Raw genomic sequence first — 23,463 nt, forward strand, 5'->3', positions numbered from 1 at the left:
CTCAAAGATACTACAGATATAAAATTAACTGCTCGATAGATTCAAGATGAAATGCAGCGCTTGTACACTACTGTTCCACACTGACCAGGAAATTACATGTAGTTAAATTCTATGATAATAAAACTTTATCTTATACACACTTCAGACTGATGCATGAGAAGACAACATAATGCTTCGTTATTTTTAAATTCTTCAGACTGTTCAACAGCCCCAACTATTAAAAATACAAATATCCAAAATGCCGCCACTTATTGTCCTTCCCAAGTCAACATATGAAAACTTTTATGGTTTTTATCTAGAAATGTGAGCTATAAAGCATGAGATGGAAAAAAAAACAACAACAACAACACAATTATAAATCAAAGCCAAAGAGAACAAAGATGAATGTCATTATATCTTTGATAATCTGAAAATGAGACAAGAAAAAAACAAAACAAACTTGAAAAAAAAAAATGCACTTTCCTATCAGGACAAGCAGTCGCTACACATACTGGTAATACAATTTTTACTTTGCTGTATCTGGCCAATTTCATGCATTACTTGTTTTTTTTTTTCTTTATTTGTTATTTTAAAGAATATTGAAAATAAAAACCAACAGAAAGGAACAAGTGCCATTTTATAATGATATTGAAATTGTCTAATGATGGACCAGCTCTAATGTTACATCTGAAATTCAATGATGTGGGTGATGAATCTAAGATTTTGTGCGCTTCTACTTCCTTCTGCAGAGCTACACCCTTTGCTGGGCCCCTGTTAGTTGAACCACAGGGATTGAACCACTGGGTGTAGACCAAAGAAGATGCATGGGACTAGTGTGCACACAACAATGCAGTCGCTCGGAGCTTGACTCCAAAGTTGGGTCCGTAGTGACACTCCTACGACACGCTTGTCGATAGTGGACATGCACACCATGCAATTGCTTAACCGAATCTGCCCACAAGATACTGGGCAGCACGAATCAAGCACGTAAGGAGAGTGGCAAGCGTATTAAATGCCACAAGGCATGACTGTGCACAGGAAAATGTTCACAATGTCAGACGCGATGGTGAGTGAGAGTCAGCTATCGGTCTCCTGCAGATACCGAATAAGATCGATCCGTTTCCTTGACGACAAGACAGAGGACGCTCCTCGAGAAAAAGACACAAAAGCATAAAATGGTTCTCTCTCTTATCCCTCACGCTCTCCATGGGGAGTAAGAGAGCTACTCCTTCAGTTCGAATTCCCATTCAAGCTTCTGTTGAACTCCTTGTGCAGTTCCTCTGTTGCAGACGGCTCGGTGGTGCCGTCCTCGATGTCCGTCGTCGTGGAGATGCACTGAATCCTGCTGTCGTCTCCGTCTTCCTCGGGTGCGTGCTGGCCGCCGGATGCTGCCTGCTCGTTCTGGAAAAGGCTGTAGGCTCCCGCTGAAGAGGCGCCCTGCTTGGTGGGCTTCAGCGAGTACACCAGGACACCAACCATAATCACGCCAAAGCCAAAGAGGTACAGGCCCGAGAACTGGAAAAAGAAAAAAAAAAAGATTGGCATGTATGCATCGACAGGTGTCTCAAATTGGCAACAATGCTGCTACGACTAAAACTGTACATAAGTATTGTACAACCAGAAACATTCGCGGCATGAAACTATTGCATATTGGAGCCGACCATCTTTTCTCCGGCATAAAACTTCTGTGAATTGCCACTGGCATTCAATGCATTGGTGTTGGCAAAGGCTTTCATGTGCCTTTTACTTTCTGCAAATCTTGGCTCCTCATAAAATTCATGAAAATTTCACACACCAAAATTTCTGGTTTTATAGTATGCCAGCATGACGGTCAAGAAACATCTTCGAGCATAGTTGGTGCAAAACTGAATCATTATCTGGTAATTATAGTGTTCAAAGATATTTAGGCCAGGTGAGGTTGTCTAGAACCCGTTTCCATGGCGATGAATGGCTGTGACCTCACACTTTGGTACTCTTCTAGGTAAATGAATGTAACACAGATCATAATGAAAGCAGTCACATGTACATGAGAAAGGTATGTCCATTTTTTGTTCGTGCTTTTGTGCCTTTTTTTGTGCTAAATTTGAACCAAAGATGTAATTTAACTCTTTATGTGCCACGTTCGCAAGTCCGAGTCGGTCGATGGCGTGCCAACTTCGCATATTCTGCTCAAACACACAAACCTGCCCAAACCGATCGATAAATCGCCAAATAACATAGTAAAATAAAAGCGTTTCTCACGATTCCATTCCTGTGGCATGAAGCTTGCATTTTACGTGGTGAATGACTATCAAGCAGTGTCCTACTGGATTTGCAAGTAAATTTCTGTCACTGTTTTGTGTGCGAAAGTCATGCCTTTACAATGATGGTCATTACTACTGGTCATTGGACAAAAAAGCGATCACAGATTTGTCAAAAGAATTTACATTAAAGCAATGCTTGACCCTTTTTCTACATATTTCCACATAGATTTGAAAATCAGAACGTTTTCCAAAGCATGACCTGCGTTGCTATCTCTGAATAATGTGGCACACAGGGGATTTACATCATGGCACATAAAGAGTTAAACTTTGAGAATTCAAGCATGTACGATTTCGGCAAAAGTTGTTAAGGATTGTAGAAGATTTTGATGAGACGAACGTACAGCAAAGTGGAAGACGAAGAGGCCAATGAAGAGAGTGTACATGTCGGCCGTGAGGATGGAGAGGTTGACCACGGTGGCGCTGCTCCACTCGATGACGACGGGGAAGAGGGAGTAGAGGAGGAACATGCAGGCAGCGAAGGCCAGAAGGAGGAGAATGGCCTCAATGTGCCACGAGAAAGTGGACAGCTCCTGCCTCTCCAGGACAACCCTGGCGAAGACAAAAAGGGTGATTGAGACTAAATAAATAACAGGGTATTTGAATATATATATATATATATATCATAATTACCTCCGCCAAGGGAGGAGGTTATGTTTTTGTTACCGTTGGTTTGTTTGTCTGTGTGCAAAATAACTCAAAAAGTTGCTCACGGATTTTGATGAAACTTGCAAGAAAGGTTGAAAATGACACAAGGAACAGATGATTAAATGTTGGTAGTGATCCGGAAATTTTTAATGGATTTGATGAAGGATTTTCGATATTTTGGCAGGTAGGGTCAATGAACTTGGGAGTTCAATTTGCGCATTTTTAAGGTTTTATATGCGCACTAAAGTGCATGCTCTAGTTTCTGCTAGGGTGAGGCGCGCCGCGCAGCTGAGGATTTATGACGTAACAAAGGCTTCTATATTGGGAACACCTGGGCGATTTTTCAGCATGGAAATCAGTGATCTCTATGGAAGAGCAAGATCATCGGTGGAAAGTAGCTTCTTGGCGGAGGTCTGGGCTCTAAGAGTGCTTTTCTAGTTTATACAATGAATGATTTTAATAGATAAAACTGAAACAAACAAAGTGAACAAAGAGATAAATTAGAAATTTATAACCAAAGACTTAAAATGAAATTAGCAATTAAATAATCAAATGAAAAAATACATAGATTTCTCTCTCCATTTCTCATCTCCCAGTGCAGGAAAATGAACTACCTAATCAATCTAAACAACCTGAGGTACTCAACCAACAACGTGAGGAACCAACTAACAGCCAGCCTAACTACATTGTATATAACCCAAATCAAACCCTGATGATCAGGCTGACAGTATCAGGCAAAAATTGATTCTTCTAGTTGCATAAGCTTTCCTTCAAAAGTGCTGCACACTAGCCCATTTTTTCTACTGGTCGAACCTGTCTGTCGGACCTGTCTGTCGGACCAGTAGGTCCCCAGTTTTTCCATGTTTTACTGGTCTATTCCTGAAAAAGTTACTGGACCGACAGTGATTTGCACTGGTCCTGGACCGTCGGACCAGTGACAGTGTGCAGCATTGCCTTCACTATGTATTTAATGTATAATGACAGGGGAAAATGTTCCTTTCTTCGATGAGGCTGAAATTTGAGACTAGGGGCGGTCACCATCTCAAGGCAAGGTTATTTCCTCCTTGTGCCTGAAAGTAGAAATTACCTGCATGCCTCAAACCCACTGACCTTTGCTCAGAACAATAGCAGTGCCCTGGTGTTCCGGAACACCGACCAAATGACACATGGTTATAGTACGGTGCACAGCTTTGGTTAAATAAGCTCATTGCATTTCCCACACGATAGTGGATGCATGCTTTATTTCAAGAAGGGTGTAACCAAGCAAAGAGCACTGTCTTCAAGAATCAAAGACAGTGACATGATGTCATTGGTGGTAGAGTACAAGTATCGGATCTGAGTGAAATCAAAACAGGCAGAAGGCTTTAATGCTTATATCACAAAATGAACATTAGGATATTGAAATCATTATAAAAATAGGTGTGAATCTTCACGTCGATGTGATGTCATACTGAGAAGTCCTCATATCGCTGGTTTTAAGCAATCTCTTGAATCTAATCTAAACTATTGGCATCACTTGCATTTCACATCAAATTCCAATCTACATTGTATACAGTGTCTCACTGTGCGATGTTTAAAGGGGATGGCTAGTAACCGATCAGTGGGAATCAGTGGGAATACTGAGGGATGATTGTTCCAATCCTTGTGGGATTCATTTAAGAGTACATTATATATCTACTGTTGTGTGAAAATTATTTGCTTCAGAACGGTCTCATATTCAAGTAATGTACAGATTAATGCCCCGTCACTGACCAGGGACGCTAACCTGGAAACATTAAACTGCACATTGCTTGACTATGAGACCATTCTGAAGCAAATAATTTTCACACAACAATCAATATTATAATGTACTCTTAAATGAACCCTACAATGATTGGAACAATCATCCTCCAGCATACCCACTGATTCCCACTGATCAGTTACTAGCCTTCCCCTTTAATGCAACCCATGTATTCAAGTGTGTGTGTGCCTAGAGTATCAATAGACACATTATTTAAACTGCTTGTGATTAGCCAGTTGTGATGGATGTGTTGCTGATGCACTGGGTAATGTTAAAAGTATCAAAAAAGTCATAAATACATTACCCTTTTTGATGACGTTTACAACTGAATTCACAGAGAAATCTCACATAAAACAATTTTTCTGTCCATTCACACTCTGACTGAAGATTGTAGTTCTAGTTTTCCCTCTTTTTAAAGCGCAAAAAGGCCAATATTCATCAAATGAATTGGAAATTGATGTTTGAACTTTTTCAAACTTTATAGTATTCTTGCCATTTATGGGAACAGGGATTTGCGCACCCCTTTGAAGGATACCATAAAGGAGATATGCAATCTAAATTGGATGCCGACATCCTAAGGTTTATGTCACGCTTGATGCCTCACTGTTTGCCGTACAAACAAGAGGGGATGTCGCCAACGAGAGAAAAGTTCCTGACATGGAGTGAACTTACAGAGAGAAAAAAAAATGAGTACAGTGTCATGCACACAATTGTGGTATTTGTTTTTTTTTCTTTCTTTTTTGCTCTTTTTAAAAGAAAAGAAAAAAAATTGGGGGAGTGCAAATCTTTACCTTCTAAAGACGTACCACTCTGCTCTTTGGCCCCTGTACATTGTATATTAAACACTTAAAATAGTCTTACTAACTTAAAATTACAGTCAATTAAGTCAAAGTCATGCGAAAGTCAACTTCAACTTCCTGAAAGAGCTTGAAATATCCATATTTTCTCCAAGACAAATCGGCTGGAATTAAAAAAGCACTAGGATCAAAATTATCATGACGACATCTCGAGTCAATACACAAGTCAGCAGGCACTGAGGTGCTTAGATTAGATTAGAAGCACACTGTAAATTCTCCCATAAAAGTGTAATGTTGGTAAACATCAAGCAGAAGCAGACTAGTGTTGGATCAGAAATTGCAAAATAACTATAAAGAATACCTGTTAGAATCATTATATAATTAGGAAATATTTCTAATGGAAATTATATACATCTTCTTTTCACTTTCAAATTCAAATAAGAAAGCATTGATAATGTTCCTTTAAAACATGTAGAAGAAAAACAAATGGCAGTGGTCAGGAAATCCATAGAATGTGAGCTCTTTCATGTGGGACCCAAGAAACACTTTAAGATATGCCCACAAAACAAAACAGGAAGCCATACTTACAGCTGTATGCCAGAGATAAATGTCCCGAACAGTCCGACCATCCCCAGGAATTCCGTACGGGTGTAGTGCCTCACGATGTACTCCTGAGCCACGTTTGAGACGCCATAGAGGCTCGCCCCGAGGATGCAGAATATATCTCCCAGAACTTTGTTGGGCGGGGCATTCTCTGGGGGAATGGAAGTGGAGAAAAGGGGTGAAAACAAAACAATGAAGTAGTAACAATTCATAATTGTGTTGATGAACAATGAAATTCATAATCATAGTGTTATCTTTAGCAGGTTGTTGAAATCCATTACATCACATCACTATAGTAATGCAGCTTCAATAGATATAACGAGGGGTGGAGAGGTACATCATGTGTATAAACAAAACAGCGATATTGTAATGATTCATAATCGTGTCTAGCTTTTGAAGGTTTAATGATTAACAGTGGGGAAAGGGGGATTTTATACAATAAAGTTGTAAAAATTCATGCCACACCTAGGTAGGATACTATGCAATTTGTAGCTTCTATAGGTATTATGGTGGTGGGGGAGGTGGGGTTGGAATAGATGATCATGGTGTGTGGTGAGGAAGGTTAAGTGTAATACCATCACACACATGTATGTAACTCGCTGCACAACATTGCATGTGACTCCTGGCTAAAAAAAAAAAGTCCAATATGGCATCAAGAATGTCTGATCTATTACACAGCCAGCATCCTTCATTTCCCATACAACACTTATTTACCCACTCTTGGCTACAGTCTCAATTAATTAAAGGCATCATTTACCATTTGCAGATGAAACAAAAACCCAGCTTTAGTGCTTCAAAATAGTTCTAAAATGTGGGTTAAGGATAGAAACAACTAAATGTAAAAATTTGAATCAGTATTATAATCAATATTGATATTGTGAAATATACAAAATGTGAACAATAGTTATAATAAAAATGTTTCTAGACTAAACCGTCTACAGTTATGGTTTATTGAGAAAAAGCGTGATATCTCCATATATTTAATGCTTTGTTGGGAAATGTTTATATGGTAGGATTTTTGTGATACAACTGACCTACACATACATGTATGCAACAAACGTAATATCTCGAACATTTTTTAAATCACTGCTCCCAATGGTAAACCGTACCATTAACCTGCACTTCAAACGTACAAGCTGTATCCAGCACATTGCATCTGAGGGGAATGATTCAAACAAGGTACATTGTAAATGACATCATCAAAACTTTAAAGAGTTATGGAACATCTGTTTCCATCTGTGTGCCTAACCCTGGCACCAATAAAGGAAATACTGCACTGTAAGTTTGGTATGTTAAGGAGCACTGAGGTTAATGACTTTGGAAAAAACAGTTTGCAACCTTGGATTTTTTTTTTTGGAAAAAAACATTGGCCGACCCCATACAGTGTAGGCAATCATACAAGGCGGATTTTTTTTTTTTTTTTTCAATAAGCATATATGGAAAATATATAGCAATTTCAATAATTTTGCCCCCTATAGCTTCTATTTGAATTTTTTTTTTTTTTTTTTGCTTTGTTATATGTTGTTCACCATGAAGCCTTACAGGACTTCTAATTACACCTAACGGAATGAGCAAAATGTAGAAAACTAGATTCATAGTTAAATGCTTATTTTGATTCTTCTCACTACTCATGTACTATCAATACAGGACATATGCCGATACTAAATGTACGCATGTGCTATACAGAATCACAATCTTAACCGGCTGAGGACGGACTGATTGTGCTACAACACTCATTTCCCATAGACATCTGCCTGAGTATTCTCGGGACTCGTCTTCAATGGGTTAATCAGCATTGGTCCCCATCAAAAAAAAAAAAGGTACATTGTATAAACTGTACCTCTCATTTAAGCCATTTCTTATGGAAAACATTTGTTTTCATTTTTTTCATACCACTGGTTGATCTCCCAGTTAGGGCGTCCGCGCCAATCAATGTTCCTAGCCCGGCCATGCAGATGACCACTCCAATGATGTGAATGATGCGGTATCGGACTCTCAGGATGAAGAACGAGAGTAGAATGACCACGGGAATGGTGATACAGTCCAGCAGCTAGTTCGGAAAAGGAAAAGAACAATGAATGAGATTTGGAACTCTTACAAACATTGCCAACGAAAATAATGAAAAAAAAAAAAAAGCATGGTGACCACTGATATGGTCCTGTACTGTAAGTTTCTATAACTACCACGTTCATGACAAATTGTAAAATCTATTGCTACTCCGTCCACTAACTTACACTTTACAAATGTATATCACCACTCGACACTCCTCCCTGACGTTACGACTGGAAATCACTGTTTTGGGGGGGAAGGGGGGGGGGGGAGTACAGGAGAAAAGTGACCTTTGACCTTCATCCCTGACCTTTCATCAATATCAAATTATCATGCATTCATTTTAACCCATCCTTTGAAATCATAATTCCATTGGACATTTTTTTTATAAAGTTAGAGCTGATCAAATGCTATTCCCAAAAAAAAAAATTTGACCTTCAAACTTTAGGAATTTGTGCCTACACTCTCATCTTTCCATCCAATTTGCCAATTTTCGTACCTACGCTACATGTAGGTACCAATGAAATCCACTAGATGACGATGATTTGTTATTTTATTTCTTCTTCTCTTCTTTTTTTTTTCAAATCAGGATAACAAAGTCTTTGCCGAGACTGATAGACAATCTGAAAAACATATCACCTTTGGCAACTTCCTTAAGAGGCATTAGAGTCCCGATTTGTTTTATACATTGTACATCTTCAGAAGACACCAATCACTATCACAGACCTCAGCTGAACATTACTCATAAAAGTTAAGTGTTAGTTGGCTCTGGAAGGAAGACGTTCTTTGGACTCTTCGAAAACGAATCCTCTGATATCCATCCTCTAAAAATCGCACTGACATAGTCAGTTACACACAGACAAGTTCCGACTGGTATGGTACTGATAAACTATAAAGGTACAGCCAGGCAAGGACTTTGTTTTTGATATACATTGTATGACAGATACATCACTCAAAAAAGATACTGTAAAAGTGGAAATTTTCGCGGTGTTGAAATTTTCGCGCATTTCGCGCAACCAGAAACTAGCCGGAAAATAAAAGCACGCGAATATTTTTGCTTGCCATATGTTCCTGTGCGTGATGTCTTGATTCCGCGGAATCAAAAACAGCCGAAACTCTTTTTACCCGGCCAAGCGTGAAAAATTAGTCTAGCGAAAATATCCACTTTTACAGTAAATAACAACTTTTTTCCTGTAAAGAATTACAACCTGCTACAGATCAGTGCAAGGGGCAAAATTTATGTAATTTTTGCTGGAATAATGCCCCGTGACGATACAGAACTCAATGTAATCCACGAACGTAGAGTGATATTTTGCCAACTCTGGCAAGCACCAAGTTGCAACAAACATGGGTGGGTGCCGATGGCTGCATGATAATATAGTTGGCCTATACAAACATGTACAGCATGTAAAAGTAGTATCGACACTTGGGACATAATGGACAGAAGCTACTGTATAAGCTTAAATGCAAGCATTACACGTATCATTAAAATGCACAAACAGAGGAAAGTCGTGCAAGGAAATCATAGCCATGCTCCAAACATTTCATTAGCATGTGTTTTTGAAGTAAAAACACAAAAAGGATTCCACAGCCTGATATTCCCCTTTAAACGACAAGGACCAATATGGCACCATGCAACCAGAGTACAGAGTACATACTTTGAACACACAAGATATCCACCTGACTGAACGCAAGTCCCTATACTGAAAAGCTTCCCTTTGTTACGGGATTTCATGTCACTCTCGCCCTTATGTCTCTTGCTCTTTTGTGGTTGATTACTCATCTTGAAGATTCTCAGGGTCTACGCAATCTCAGTCTTCCCTGCTGTATGTACACAAGTCTCTAAGCTTGCTGCACAGGTAGTGTAGTGACTACACAGGGTATATGCACGGCTGATAGTGTTACCCCTAAAAGGTACTACAGTAGGGAACCTGCAAAAGTGTATCTACTCTACACTCTATTTCTAAGGGGCCGTGTCGACAGCAGGTGCAAATAAAACTTTCACACAACAAGAAGCACTGTACACTCATAATTCCCTTGAGAATGACAATATTTACCAATTAAGTCCACCTGTCATAATTTTGGATGAATATATGGCTATAAAGACTGAGTCAAATTTGCAATTCAAGATCCTAAGATGCGAAGCTATACTACCTGATGATTAAAAATGAGAGGCAGTTCCCAAAATGACAACTGAAAAAAAAAAACCCAATTGGATAATATATGAAATATATATTTTTTTTGAACTGGTAATGCTTGACTCAAATGCAAAAATGGCAGACATTTTGAAGTTTTCACTTGGGTGCCTGAACCCATGCTCACAATTGGTTCTATAGGTACCATTTTTACAAGGAATTCTGAGGGGGAAGGGGGGGGGGGAGTTCAATAAAAGAAGAGCAATATGACATACACAGTGGATCCTCATCAGCACTTTAATAACACTAGACTCTCTGCCACATGTTTGACATACTGTACGATGACTCAAGTTTGCATAGCCCATGCAATGCTTACACATGACTCATAACCTCTCTTATGTCTGAACAATAGCATTCTTTGGTCTGGACAAAGTGTATGAGGCCATCAAGCTTCCTCTTAAAAGCAAGTTCTGAGCAATATATTACACTTGCTTGTACCTCATCTTTGAGAGGTATTTTACTCAAATGCAGTCCAAATTGCATCTTAAACAATTGCAGTAAGCTAAACGGCATGCATTGATCAAAGACAACTTTTATATCAGTTTTTACAACAGATTTTGTTAATTCTAAACTTTAATAGGGACTGACATGTGTAATCAGAATTAATACAAACATTTTAACAGCATCTTTTAAACCATAAAACAAAACAGACCAAAAGAAAAACAAAACATAATAAAGCATAATTGCTAGCCCATGTAGCAAAAAAAAAGAAGCTTCATAATAATAATCTGTCATACTGCCAAGAAAAAGCTTTTTAATACACAAATGGCTTCCTCTACTATTCACTGAATTGTGCAGTCTCAACATGAATAATTTTATCCATTTGATACAGCAACCATTTTCAACCTGGCATTCACATCAAATCTTATGAAAACTATATTGTATATGCCAAAAAAACTCAAGGTTTTCATTTTCGCCAATTTCGCGAGTCAGGTGTCATTCGCGAAATTAAAGACATGTGAAAATATTGACTCTGATCCTGATGTGGATGTGACGTACGCATGTACATCATCTCCGTTCAGCACAGGACTCCACGATCGCGAATTTAACCACTCGCGAAATCGTTGAGAATTCCCGATTCACAAAAATTTAGACTCGCGAAATATATGGCATACACAATCAGTACAGTACACCGTGTGTTTGTATGTCTCATTTACATGGTCCCTCCTCCAATTAAAAATGTACGTTTGTATGTGATATGTCACAGAAGTGTGGTATTCTCTTGTTAAGGCACTGCTCCTATCTATCCAACTCCCACTTGAATGAAAGCCACTGCATTCATATAGTTTGTACTCTAGGTACATTGTACTTCAAGTCAAATGACCTTGTTAATAGCTTTTCCATGGGCCTGAACCCTGTGAATCTTCTTTACTTGTAAACCGTTCTAAGGCTAAAAATATATTGATGCTTCGTTAACTATTGTCAGTATTGAGTTTTCACTGTCTGGCACTTTCAATATAAAACAACAACGCCACTTTAAGCAATTACTGTAAAAGTGGATATTTTCGCGCGACTAATTTTTTGTGCTTGGCCGGGTAAGAAGAGTTTCGCATGTTTTTGAATTCTGCGGAATCAAGACATCAACTACTGGGACATATGGCAAGCAAAAATATTTGCAGGCTTGTAATACTTGCGCTAGCTTATGGTTGCGCAAAATGCGCGACAATTTCCACTTTTACAGTACCAAACAACTTTAATGATATGTACTTGTTCCCTACACCATGCGTGCATATATACAAGGTATATGTTTAGTTGTTTATTTTTTTTTGGGGGGGGGGGTGGGGTATGGAGTAGGGGTAGGGGACGCAGTGCATTGACCTCCTCACTTCCCAATTTTACAACTGTACACTCCATCAAAAGTAATAAGAGTTACAATAAAGTTTTGCATCAGAATTTTAATACATGTTATAAAGAACTTTTAGTACAATGTGGAAAGTGTAGACAAGACATTTTAGGACCTTATCACAATGGAGTGAATCAGTGTATCACTCACAAATCATACAAGAGTTGAAATGTTTTGAATCTTGTGAAATTCCATTTGCCTAGATCCATACAAATACTTTCCATGCCAAAATACAACTGCAGATGCTATCTATCAGTCCAATATTGAAATAATCTATACCCACATTGAAGTTTTACCTTGGTATACCAGTTCCAAAAAAAACAACAACTATAAAAGCAGTGACTGCCATGCAAAAATAAAGAAATAATGGAATGAATATTTCCAAGTGCATTGAAAACAGAAAAATAATACTGACAATCAATCCACACCTTAAATCTTTTTTTTGTTTTGTTTTTTGGTTTTCAGTGAAAATCTGCATATATATCTTAAATGGCACTTTATGGCACCCTTTAAATTACTCCCCCCCCCCCCATTTTTCCTCTCTCTTTCATCTGTCCGTCTGTCTGTCTGTCTGTTTGTCTCTCTCTCTCTCTCTCTCATGGAATACCTGCACCAAATTCTTGCAGGATCTTAGGATTTTGGTGTTTGCATTTATCTTTCCTTTTTTTAAAAAAAAACTGTTAATAGCAGTCTAGTAAAACCCTCACCTGTATGCTTGTGATCGTGGTGTACTGATAGGCTTTGACCACCAGGTAATTCGCCTCCACGTCCACCGCTGCAATCAGAATATACTTCCACCATCTCTTGGTGAAGACGGCGTAGAAGTTCTTGTCCTGGGACTTGCGAAGGCAGAGGAGGGTGCAGTAGACCAGGGCCAGGAGCAGGTAGTTGGCGAAGCTCTGCGTTGTCGGGGCCGACACATGGTGCGAGTCGTTCAGGATCTGGCTGGTCACCCCCGTCCCGCAGATGAGCAGGGACAGGGCCTGGCCACCGAGGAATACCTTCAGGAAAGATCTAGCGGTGGAGAGGAAGTTCAACAAAAGCCATGGATGCAAATTTAAGATAGCATGGAAGCTTGTAGCTTAGCCATTAATACCAGTGTCATGGAGAGGGTTAATGAAAAAGTTGTAATTTTTGCGTACAGATATTTTCACAAGATGTTGTTTTCCCAATTTGACACCACGGCTATGCCATGGCAGGTGCATGCCTTTCTACCATGTAGACCAAATCTACATTGCGATATTTTCATGTGTTGTTTAATTTGTCGCCAACAGTGACTTGCGACCATCGAAAACATTGAATCCCCACAAAAATAACTGCTTCTTCAGCATTTCTTCGTTTAATCCTAGTACTTCGGAGTTGTAACAACCTCAATCCCGTCAATGACTTCAAGTTCAAATTTAATCTTACGACCGATTTGTTTTTTCAAGCGACTTTGTGAATGATGTGTGAGTCTGTGAATGATACCATTCATTGTGATAGGATGGGAGGTGCTAGGTGGGCACCTCTGAACATTTCTAAATATTTACAGATACAAATCTAGACCCTACTCAATGAAAATGCTGCTAGACTTCCATTATCCTACAAATGTCATTTTATCATCTTCATTTTCTGCTGTGTCTCAGATTCAGAATCAGAGACTTAACTGGTCATATGCGACGAGACTCGCACAGCTCCCCCTGATTAACTGAATTGTTTTCTCAAGTTTTTGTTTCTGAAAATTACTACCACTACTAGTTTTTAACGAATGTCAGAGATAAAAAAGGCGAAAATTGACAGAGCTTGGAAAACCATTTAAAAAAAAATGCACATTTTAATTTATGCAACAAGTTGAACAAAAACAGCAACAAGTTGAAAAAACAAAGAAACAAACAACGTGATGATGTTTGAAGCTCCTTGGTCAGAGAGAGGAGCTCAGCACCCTAACCCCCCCCCCTGCCCTAGCTGTCTGTTTTCTCTGTTCTGTCCTCACCCTTTTCGCTATTCTTCTTTCATCCCGTCTCTTCCACGATGTCTCTGCCTACTAGGCTAAACCTCATAACTTAACACCTAGGCCGATAAGACAACTAGAGGCGCCTGCCCCCGGGAAAGACCAAGACATCACCGGCGTCGGCGGGCGGGTCCTCCTCTACCTGCTTTGCCGATGGGAACGGCGTATCCCTGCATTTTGGTGCAGGAGTAGGCAGGTGACATCATTTCCAAAACCCTGTCCCCTTTCCTTCCTATGTAAATATATCACTTGTAAATATCAAAAATAAATGTGATTAGGTTTTTTTTTTAATAATTAGAAGTAGTGTAGGTTTTTATAATTGAATTTAAGGGTATATTTGAATAATTATATTTTTTGGAGCAAATTGCCCACCCGGCAGAGAGCTCCAGAAATCTAAATGAACAACAAGCTGAGCATCCCTGCCATCCATGGCATGGCCTGCCCTGCAATCCTATGATCCTACTAATTACTATTCCTACTCAGTTGACAGGGCTGGTCGGGGGGCCAGTGGTAGCCGACCAGCAGACGCCGCCGTGCCGTGCCCGATCACCACTCACTGCACTGCACCCGTTTACTGCCACTGGGCAGCGGGGGACCCATCCCATACCATACGCAACGGCGGCAAGGATTGCAAGGATGGGGCACGTGCGGCTTCGAAACACATGTCATTGCTGGCTTTTCTACTCACTTGGTGAACAATGGAGAAACAAGTTTCTTCAGTTTTGCCCGGTAGTTCGACGGTATCTCCTCCGTCGTACTAACGTAGGGGACCTCGTTCCCATGAACCATTTTGTCTCCGAGATCAAGTAAATTGCTTCAAGTTCTTTACACAATCTACAAAACTACACCATGTGTGTACCACGCCGTATTCGCTTTCTGATGATGTCGTAGCGTTCGATCTTCTACTTTTTGTTACCGTCCCCCGTGCGCATGCATGCGTATAAGTATGCGTAATGCATGAAGCATGCGGTGGCGCCGCGGTCGTAAAACGTAGTCGTCGTATGTGTGTAGCACATTTAGCGAAAAGCCACCAGCCAAGTGTATCAAGTTGTAAACGCAGATATCACGGCGTGATGAAGAGAGAGAGAAGAGAGTGATAGACAACACACTTTTTTGACAGGAAAGTTTAGCCTCTCAGGAAAACCCTAGCGCGACTTTTCCCCATTTTATTTTCGTACCCTGCACTGCACTGCAGTCACCATAGAAAGCCAAATATTTGTTAGGGTCATTTAATTAACTTTTCATCGTGAGAGATGTTGTTTATGTTTTATTTTGTTAGAGGTTGGTCCGATCGTAGAAAAAGAATCTACTCATTGGTCATTAGACGAAGTAAGGTAAATTCTGAACCAATCACAGTGGACGTATTAAGTCAACTACATTGGACCCGACCCGGAAGTGTATTGTCTTCATTTTTAAAGGTTCCGAATTAAAATTCTGACTGAGTGGAGCTGACGCTCGAGTGCACGGCTTCCCACACCGTGCACCGCACTGAACTGCAGTGCAGTGCCAGTCGTAGTCAGTCGACGGCGGTGTACTTATCGTGTGTGAACTACGGCACATTGTGCACGAGATACACTAGTCGGTCGATCCGCGCGTTTTACTCACAGAGCTGAGTGTGTGAACAGACTGTAATTCATCAACTTCGGCGTTTTCTTCTCGTAAATTTCCCGTCAGGAGTGTTTAGGATAATGCAGCTATGGCGACGTCTTCTGAAGAGTTAGCAGGACTACCACCAGAAGTGATTTGGGAGTACCAGTTTCGCTTGATTTTAGTCGGGGACTCGACAGTCGGAAAGAGCTCCCTGCTCCGTCGATTTTGTGATGGCAAATTTGTGGAGGTTTCCGACCCCACAGTGGGAGTGGACTTCTACGCTCGCTTGATCGAAGTTGCGCCGGGTAGAAGAGTCAAGCTGCAATTGTGGGATACTGCAGGGCAGGAGAGATTTAGGTAATAACATACATACCTTGGATGTGGGCGTAAAGTTATACTTAACTTATTTGCCCCTCGGTGTCGTCATTACATGACATTAATAACTTTTAGTTAGGCGCTGTGCAGTATAACATGGACAAAAAATATCCCGTCGGGGTTGTATTTGTTCTTGTCTTGACTCCAGAACCTCTCAAAGTTAGACTTGAAACTATTCACGGATGGGCTGTCGACTACAAATGATTGCAACTTATTCCACTCACTAATAACTCTTTGAGAAAAAGAGCACTGTCTCACTTTGGACTTTACAAATAAATAAATAATAAATACAGTGGACTTGTGTGGCGATCTAACTGTTAGACCATGTAATTAGACCCTAACTTTAGAGTAAAACTAACAGTTTTCGAACGCTTAAGCTTTTCTGCAATATTTGTTCAGCTCAAATAATAAATTTACATAAACTTTAATATAGTTGAATTACACAATTCTATAGTCTAACGCTAGACCCTATCTAAATTTACAACTAGCTTTTATCTCCATGTTGATTTTGTTAAATACATCATAAAATTGCACAGAATCCCAGAGAATATTATCACCCATGGGCGTCACCAGGGGGGGTGTGTTGGGTGCGAACGCACCCCCCTTCAGATCCTATTAAAAAAAAAAAAAAAAAAAAAAAAATCAGTCTGCGAGCGACCTCAACGCCGGACGCTAAATAATCATTCTTTTCTATTTTTTTTTTTTATATTTTGCACCAGGGACCAAAAAAAAGAAATTAAAAATTCGTTGGCAAAAACAATTCGCACCCCTGGTTCTGGCAGCAATGATTTTATACATATCTACTATTTATCGACCGTACTGTACTTCCGTACGATACGGAGCAGGGGATGCTCTATCTGAAAGTGCAGATTTTGGACATCCTTCCCCCGCTTGGTCACTTCGACGCCACCTCGCTAGTCATACCTCCCCCAGTCATGGACATAAACCGACATCCATGACTACCAGTGGCGGATCCAGGGGGAGGGGCGCATCGGGCGTCCCCCCCCCCCCTCCTCTTAATTTCCAAAGCGAAAAAATATAGCTTCAAACGGCAGTTTTTGGACTCTTAAATGTCAAAATTTTCAAGCTCGCTCGCTCCGCTCTCTCGCATTTAGTCGTAATGCCATTCTCCTGAAGTTGCTCCCAGTAATTGCCGGCAGTTGCACCCGGTGCGCCCCCCTTAATTTCCAAAGCGAAAAATATACCTACAAACGGCAGTTTGGGGACTGTAAAATGTCACAATTTTCAAGCTCTCTCGCTCCGCTCGCTCGCATTTGAATCTCTTGATAATCCACCAGAATCAATCAGTCTGCGCCCAGCTCCCCCTTAATTTCTAAAGCAAAAAACAGATATAGCTTCAAACGGCAGTTTTGGGACTGTAAAATGTCAAAATTTTCAAGCTCGCTCGCATTTAATCTTTATGCAATTCTTCTGATGTTACTGCCAGTAATTGTCAGCAGTTGCGCCCGGTGTGCCCCCCCCCTTAATTTCCAAAGCGAAAAAATATAGCTACAAACGGTAGTTTTTTACTGTAAAATGTCAGAAGCTCAGACACACGCTATCGTATTCAATCGTCAATTGACAATGTTGGCGTACAAGCCAGTTGGCCCAGGCCCCGCTTGATTTCCAACGCTGACTGTAAAATGCAGCTCGCTCCTTCGTCGGCGCAATCGTTTGCAGTTCACCTGATGTTTCATGCAGTAATTGGTACGTTGCGTCTGGTGCGCCCCGTTTGTTCCAAAGCGAAAAAATCTGGCAAGTCGGCACTTTTTGGACTGTAAATGTAAACTCACAAGCTCGCTCTCTTCGCTCGCTCGCATTTAATATGTAATTCACCTGATGTGCTGCCAGTAATGCCAGCAGTTCCCCGTGCCCCCCCCCCCTTATTTCCAAAGCGAAAAAATATGGCTAAGAACGGCCCCGAGCTCGCTCGTTCCCTTATAATCGTTAGCTCTCCTGATACTGCAGTAATTTTTTGCAATGCAACGCGAAAAAATGAAAGCAGACTGCGGCAAAATTCGCTTGATTATGTCCATAAAGCTTCACTGAAGTTTCATAGTTACTCACGAAATTTGAGCCAAATCGGTTTGGGGCATCATATGTCACAATTTTCATGCTCTCTTAAATGCGATGTTAAAACGATTCACCTGATGATTACTTGCTGCCTGTAAGTGCCAGCAGTTGCGCGTGAGTGCGCCCCGGCGGCGCGGTAATGTTTGAGTGCAGACGTGGCGACTGAGTACGGAGACTTTTCGTACTCAGTCGCCACGTCTGCACTCAAGCATTGCCGCGCCGTCATTCGCGCCTGGCGACACTCACGCCAGTAATCCCCGCTTGCTTTCAGCTATTCGCATCGGTCGTTTTGACATCGCAGTGTAAGAATCCATAGAGTTTATTTAGATATGATGCAAATTGTTCAATAACAATTTGCTCAAAATGTACTGATAACTTAAACTTGTGAAGCTGTTTCAAGTCGATAATCAAGCAAAAAATTGCATCAAATTGCACTACGAGTATTTACAACATCAAAATGCAAAAAGTGCTCACCGTGGGCTCGTTACATTTAGTGTCAAAACGCATTGAAAAAAAGCGTGACGCCCCTGTCACCTTGAATCTCTTGATAATCCACCAGAATCAATCAGTCTGGCCCAGCCCAGAATCCAGGCACGCTATCGTATTCAATGTCAATTATGGGCGTACAAGCCAGGGCCCAGGACGCGGCCGCTGAAAAATGCACCTCGCCATACCTTGTTGGCGCAAGGTTTATAGGTTTCATCAGGGACGTTGCGGCACCCGTTTGTGTCCAAATTCTGGCAAGTCGGCACTTCCATTCAACCCCTGCAGCCCTGTTAATAGTCACTGATCTGAATCAGCACCAACAGAGATTTTTTTTTTCTTTTGACTTTGTGTTTTTGAGGATGCCATCACCCTCTGACCTTGCTATCACGTAAAAGCAAAAATCTTGCAACAGAATGGCATATTTCTTGATTTTTAGCACTTTTTCGGCCTCCCTGATTCCTGATTCTTATCGTGGGACTTAATTTGGGTGCGCTTTGGAAAAGTTGCACCGATTCTGCATTTTTGATGGCGAAATTTGAGATTTGAGATGGATTTTTTAAGGTACAGGGACCTGAATATGTTCATGAAATACAATTTTGTAGGCCTAAATGGGATGGGTTTTAAGTTTCTTTTTGAAAATGTCAATGGAGGTAGTATGCTGTAGCGACACCTGTGTACAGTGACGGGCTGTTTATAGTTATGAAGGTGAAGCAGGACTGAATATGAGTAGGGTAGAGAGGTTGTTCCAGAGAAAGGGTCACAAACAGAGAAAGCGTGGTCACCATATCGATTGTGGGTGCGAGGGCCAAGTTTGAGCTGATGCCTGAGCTGTCGTAGTCTGATGTAGAGATGATGATCTTATGTCCATGACTCCACACGTTAGTTAAGCTGCAAACGCAAGTGGTGAGGATATGTCCAAAGAACTTCTACTTCTACTCTGAAAAAGTCTATATGTGGTACTGTGTGATTGATTTGGCCAGCATATACATTTTTTTTTTTTTCGTTTGGAGAAGTACAACTGTACAGTACAATTAGCTTAAACTTGTATTTCACTCTTACCGCAGGTCTATAACCACATCCTATTACCGGAATTCGGTCGGTGTGATGCTGGTCTACGACATCTCAAATCGGCAGAGCTTTGAGAACCTGCAGGAGTGGCTGATCGAGGCGCAGGAGAACGTCATCTACCCGCACAGCACCACCTACATGGTGGTCGGCCACAAATCGGACTTGAACGACTCACGGGAGGTGCACCGAGAGGAGGGCGAGCGCTTCGCCCAGGCGTACGGGATGCGGTTCATCGAGACCTCGGCCAAGGCGTGCACCAACGTGGAGGCCGCCTTTTCCGTCATGGCCAAGGAGATCTACGTGAAGCTCAAGGAAGGCGAGCTGCGCATCATGGAGGGCTGGGACGGCATCAAGGGCGGATTCACCGCACCCCGCGAGACCCTGCGGTTAGAGGAACCCATCGAGAAACCTAGGATATGCTGCTGAGGCAATGCACAGATGTTTTTATTTTGTAGTAGGTATTAGAAGAGAGAGAGAAAAAAAAAGAAACATCAAAGAAAGAATTTATCTTATTGGATGTTATATTGTTCGGTATATTTGCAAAGCAAATGTGTGTGCTTTATGGTTTCACATGCAGTTGTATGTACACACTTCAACCTTTATCAAACCTTGCATATCCAGTAAAAATTCTGTCCTCCGTAACTTCATTGTTACATGTGTGTTGACATGTTCATGGATGGATATGGTTGTTATTGTATACAACAAATCATTTTATTCAGTTTATGTTAGTTATGTTCAGCATCAATGAATGAGATATTACATCATTGCCAAGTATTTCACAATCCACATGCTGCTGATCAGGTGAAGTGTACATATGGATGTGTAGGTTACCCTAATAGATGATGATCGGCAAAAGCAGTGAGGAGCCACAATCATAACTGGCCTTTTTATTGCATCCTTTCGCTTCAATGTATGTTATGTTACATGCTGAAATCTCTTTGCCTAAGCTGTCATTGTCAATAGTGCATCCATTTAGATCTCCTTCATCTCATGATTTTGATGACAACGAGGGACAAAATGTACAGATACAGCACAGCGTATATTTGTGAACCCTGTGCTCTCATACCTTAATATAAAGTACTTATAATGGCTACATACTTGGGAGTGAGGTTTACGAACTGTTTGTAAATCTTGATTCTCATTCACATCTTGTTTAGTGTGGGCATGTTCAAAAGCTCAGCGATAGTGTGCCCACATGTCTTTATAATGATACATGATCTGTATCTCATAGATCCACAGCTCCTGTTTTGCAACCTCACTGGTGGCAATATGAGTGAAGACACTGATCCCTTTAGACAAACTTTCTCAGATAGGAATACGTTCCATGGGTACCTCTTCGAATATCAGATGAATGACCAGATATCCTGTTGAGGGCATCTCATGGTAAAACACATCAAAAACATGCCCCTTATAAGCTGAGTTGGTCAAAGGGGTGCAAGTGTAATACCACCTACAAACAGACGTCAATTTGCGGTTCATTTCGAAGGCGTGCTGTCACAAGTACTATGGTAAACTCTTTCTGCTGACAGTATTCCTTTGTCCCTGACTTTGGAAATTGTCATGCAAAGCCAAAACTACATTGTACAGATACACGTAAGGTCTTTATAGCTCCCTAAAGCAAACAACACCAACCAAAAAAAAAAAAAAAAAGCAACAACAAAAAAGCAACAACAAAAACAAGAAAAAAATTCACACCTCTTTCTTCTGATTTCATTTTTTCCCCTTAGTTCTATAACTTGGACGGGAAATGAGATCAATGCTAAGAAATCATTAAAGATTAGAGTATTATGTGTAATTGCCAAATCAGGTGGTAAACTACATGTGACAGGTCCATACTCTGCATGTTCATGTCATACCCGTGTTGTTTATATGATTTGCCTATAGATATTACACATGCCTTGTTATATCACATTTCAGAATTTAGCAATATTATTCGTTTGTTTAGTACATGTCACCTTAAATTAGCAGGGATGGGATCTGTTCAAATACAGATAATGACTTTTGATTATAAAAGAAAATTAAAATTGTTTATTGTAGGTGACATCCTTCTCACATGCTATGTACAGGTTGTACATTGTATTTTGCGAATTTCAGTATTGTTTTGACGAGTACTTGTAGTTTCCTTTGATTTTGCGAATGTACTTACTGTAATTTTCATTTGCATTAATTGTGTTCGAATATATGTGGTATATTTTGTCTCCAGGCATGTAAGATAGAATACAAAGTTAAGATTTATACTGTGTTTCTTTTATTTTCTGTAAATAGGTGTGATGTACTCTGATCTTCAAATCTTTTCACTCTTTCAATTAAGAGAACTGATTTTCTTCTTGAGTTCCCTGCCAGTGGAGAATTCCAATTGACATAAAAATTTGTTTGCATTTGCATGATTATTTTTTTTTTGTCCAATGAAACTGTGATAAAGAAAAAAAAAGAAAGAAAAAAGCAAGTCATGCCATAGGGTTTGTTTTATTACTGTACATGTACATGCAACTTTAGAGTGATTCCCAAAATGGTCAAATTGGTGTTTTGTATAGAATTCCTATAAAACAGTGAATGAGATGCATGTTACTCTTAAGCTTATTTTTTAAGTAACGTATTACAATGTGCAATACAAAACTTTGCTCAACTGCAAAAGAAGATATAAAGCAATGTAATATAGATTTTAGCACGAGAGGGCTGTACATTGTTGCTGTATAATTTATCCGCAGATGTTCTGGAACAATACGCCGTTCTCAAGAAGTTCCTGAGCTATGTGTAGGATCTTTGTGGATCGGCTTTGGAGTAATGCTGTAAATATTTGCCATTAACTGTATTTGGGTTTGTAGTTGATGTGCATGGACAATGCATAATTATTGTATCAAAAGCATTCATCAACATTTCTGAAGAGGCACTTCCTGTTACATATGTGGACATCGTGTTTCAGAGGTTTGTACAATATTGTCATCATAGCAGACATACGATGACTTGTATTTATTAGTTCCCAGGGAATAATTTTCCAACTCAAATTTGGGGCAAGTCCAAGATAAGGTCCCCTCAGAAGGCAAAATTTCATCTTTGCTCAATATTGACATGTTTGGTATCATTTTGAAGCTTATGAGTTGAAGTTTTGATTTCCGTGGAGGAAAAAATGATATTATGTAAATTTATGCAAATTTCAAGGGCTTCATTTGCATATATGTGAAACACAACGTTACGTATGGGACATTTATAAAAATTCATATTAATTCAAAGGAAAGCAAATACTATTTGATTGATATGTGGACATAAGAAGTTCATCACATAGTTTAACTTGGTATGAAAATTTAGGGATTATGCAAATGATTATGCAAATTAGCTCGTGTCCTATCATGCGATGTCCCATACGTAACAAAATGAGGTCATTTTTTTAGGTTTTTTCTAAAATTGCTAAGGTTATTTTAATGCCCTTTTGGAAAGTTCTAATTTATTGTTTAGAGATATTAAATACCAGAGAAAAAAGAAAAAAAAAGTAAAAGAAATATTTTTATTAGGCATTGAAATAATGTTACGTATGGGACAAATGCGTTACGTATGGGACATCCTCATACATATTGCATGTGAATGCATGTTGCTAGCTGGGAAGGTCTCTCAGTACACAAATGGTCAATCATCCTGAAGAAAGCATCCCAACATTGTAGCTACTTTTTGAGTTATAGACACTTGAAACAA

The 23,463-nt window shown here is 40.0% G+C and overlaps 2 protein-coding genes across 2 annotated transcripts; one reads left to right on the forward strand and one right to left on the reverse strand.

Moving 5' to 3' along the window:
* Positions 1–1,104: 1,104 nt before the first annotated feature.
* Positions 1,105–15,239, reverse strand: LOC139742552 (solute carrier family 35 member F2-like). The gene is made up of 6 exons (XM_071653083.1): positions 14,873–15,239; positions 12,902–13,208; positions 8,004–8,157; positions 6,093–6,258; positions 2,624–2,831; positions 1,105–1,494 (listed from the first exon to the last, which is right to left on the reverse strand). Exons 1-6 carry the CDS (start codon positions 14,971–14,973, stop codon positions 1,210–1,212), a joined length of 1,221 nt encoding a protein of 406 aa, XP_071509184.1. The 5' UTR covers positions 14,974–15,239; the 3' UTR covers positions 1,105–1,209.
* A 546-nt stretch (positions 15,240–15,785) lies between these two features.
* LOC139742553 (ras-related protein Rab-39B-like) lies at positions 15,786–20,836 on the forward strand. Its single transcript, XM_071653085.1, has 2 exons — positions 15,786–16,131; positions 19,773–20,836. Exons 1-2 carry the CDS (start codon positions 15,881–15,883, stop codon positions 20,200–20,202), a joined length of 681 nt encoding a protein of 226 aa, XP_071509186.1. The 5' UTR covers positions 15,786–15,880; the 3' UTR covers positions 20,203–20,836.
* The last annotated feature ends 2,627 nt before the right edge of the window (positions 20,837–23,463 follow it).

Source organism: Diadema antillarum, unplaced genomic scaffold (assembly GCF_040938485.1).
Source record: "Diadema antillarum isolate AM-2024a unplaced genomic scaffold, OU_Dant_1.0 seq00001004_RagTag, whole genome shotgun sequence".
Taxonomy (NCBI): Eukaryota; Metazoa; Echinodermata; class Echinoidea; order Diadematoida; family Diadematidae; genus Diadema; species Diadema antillarum.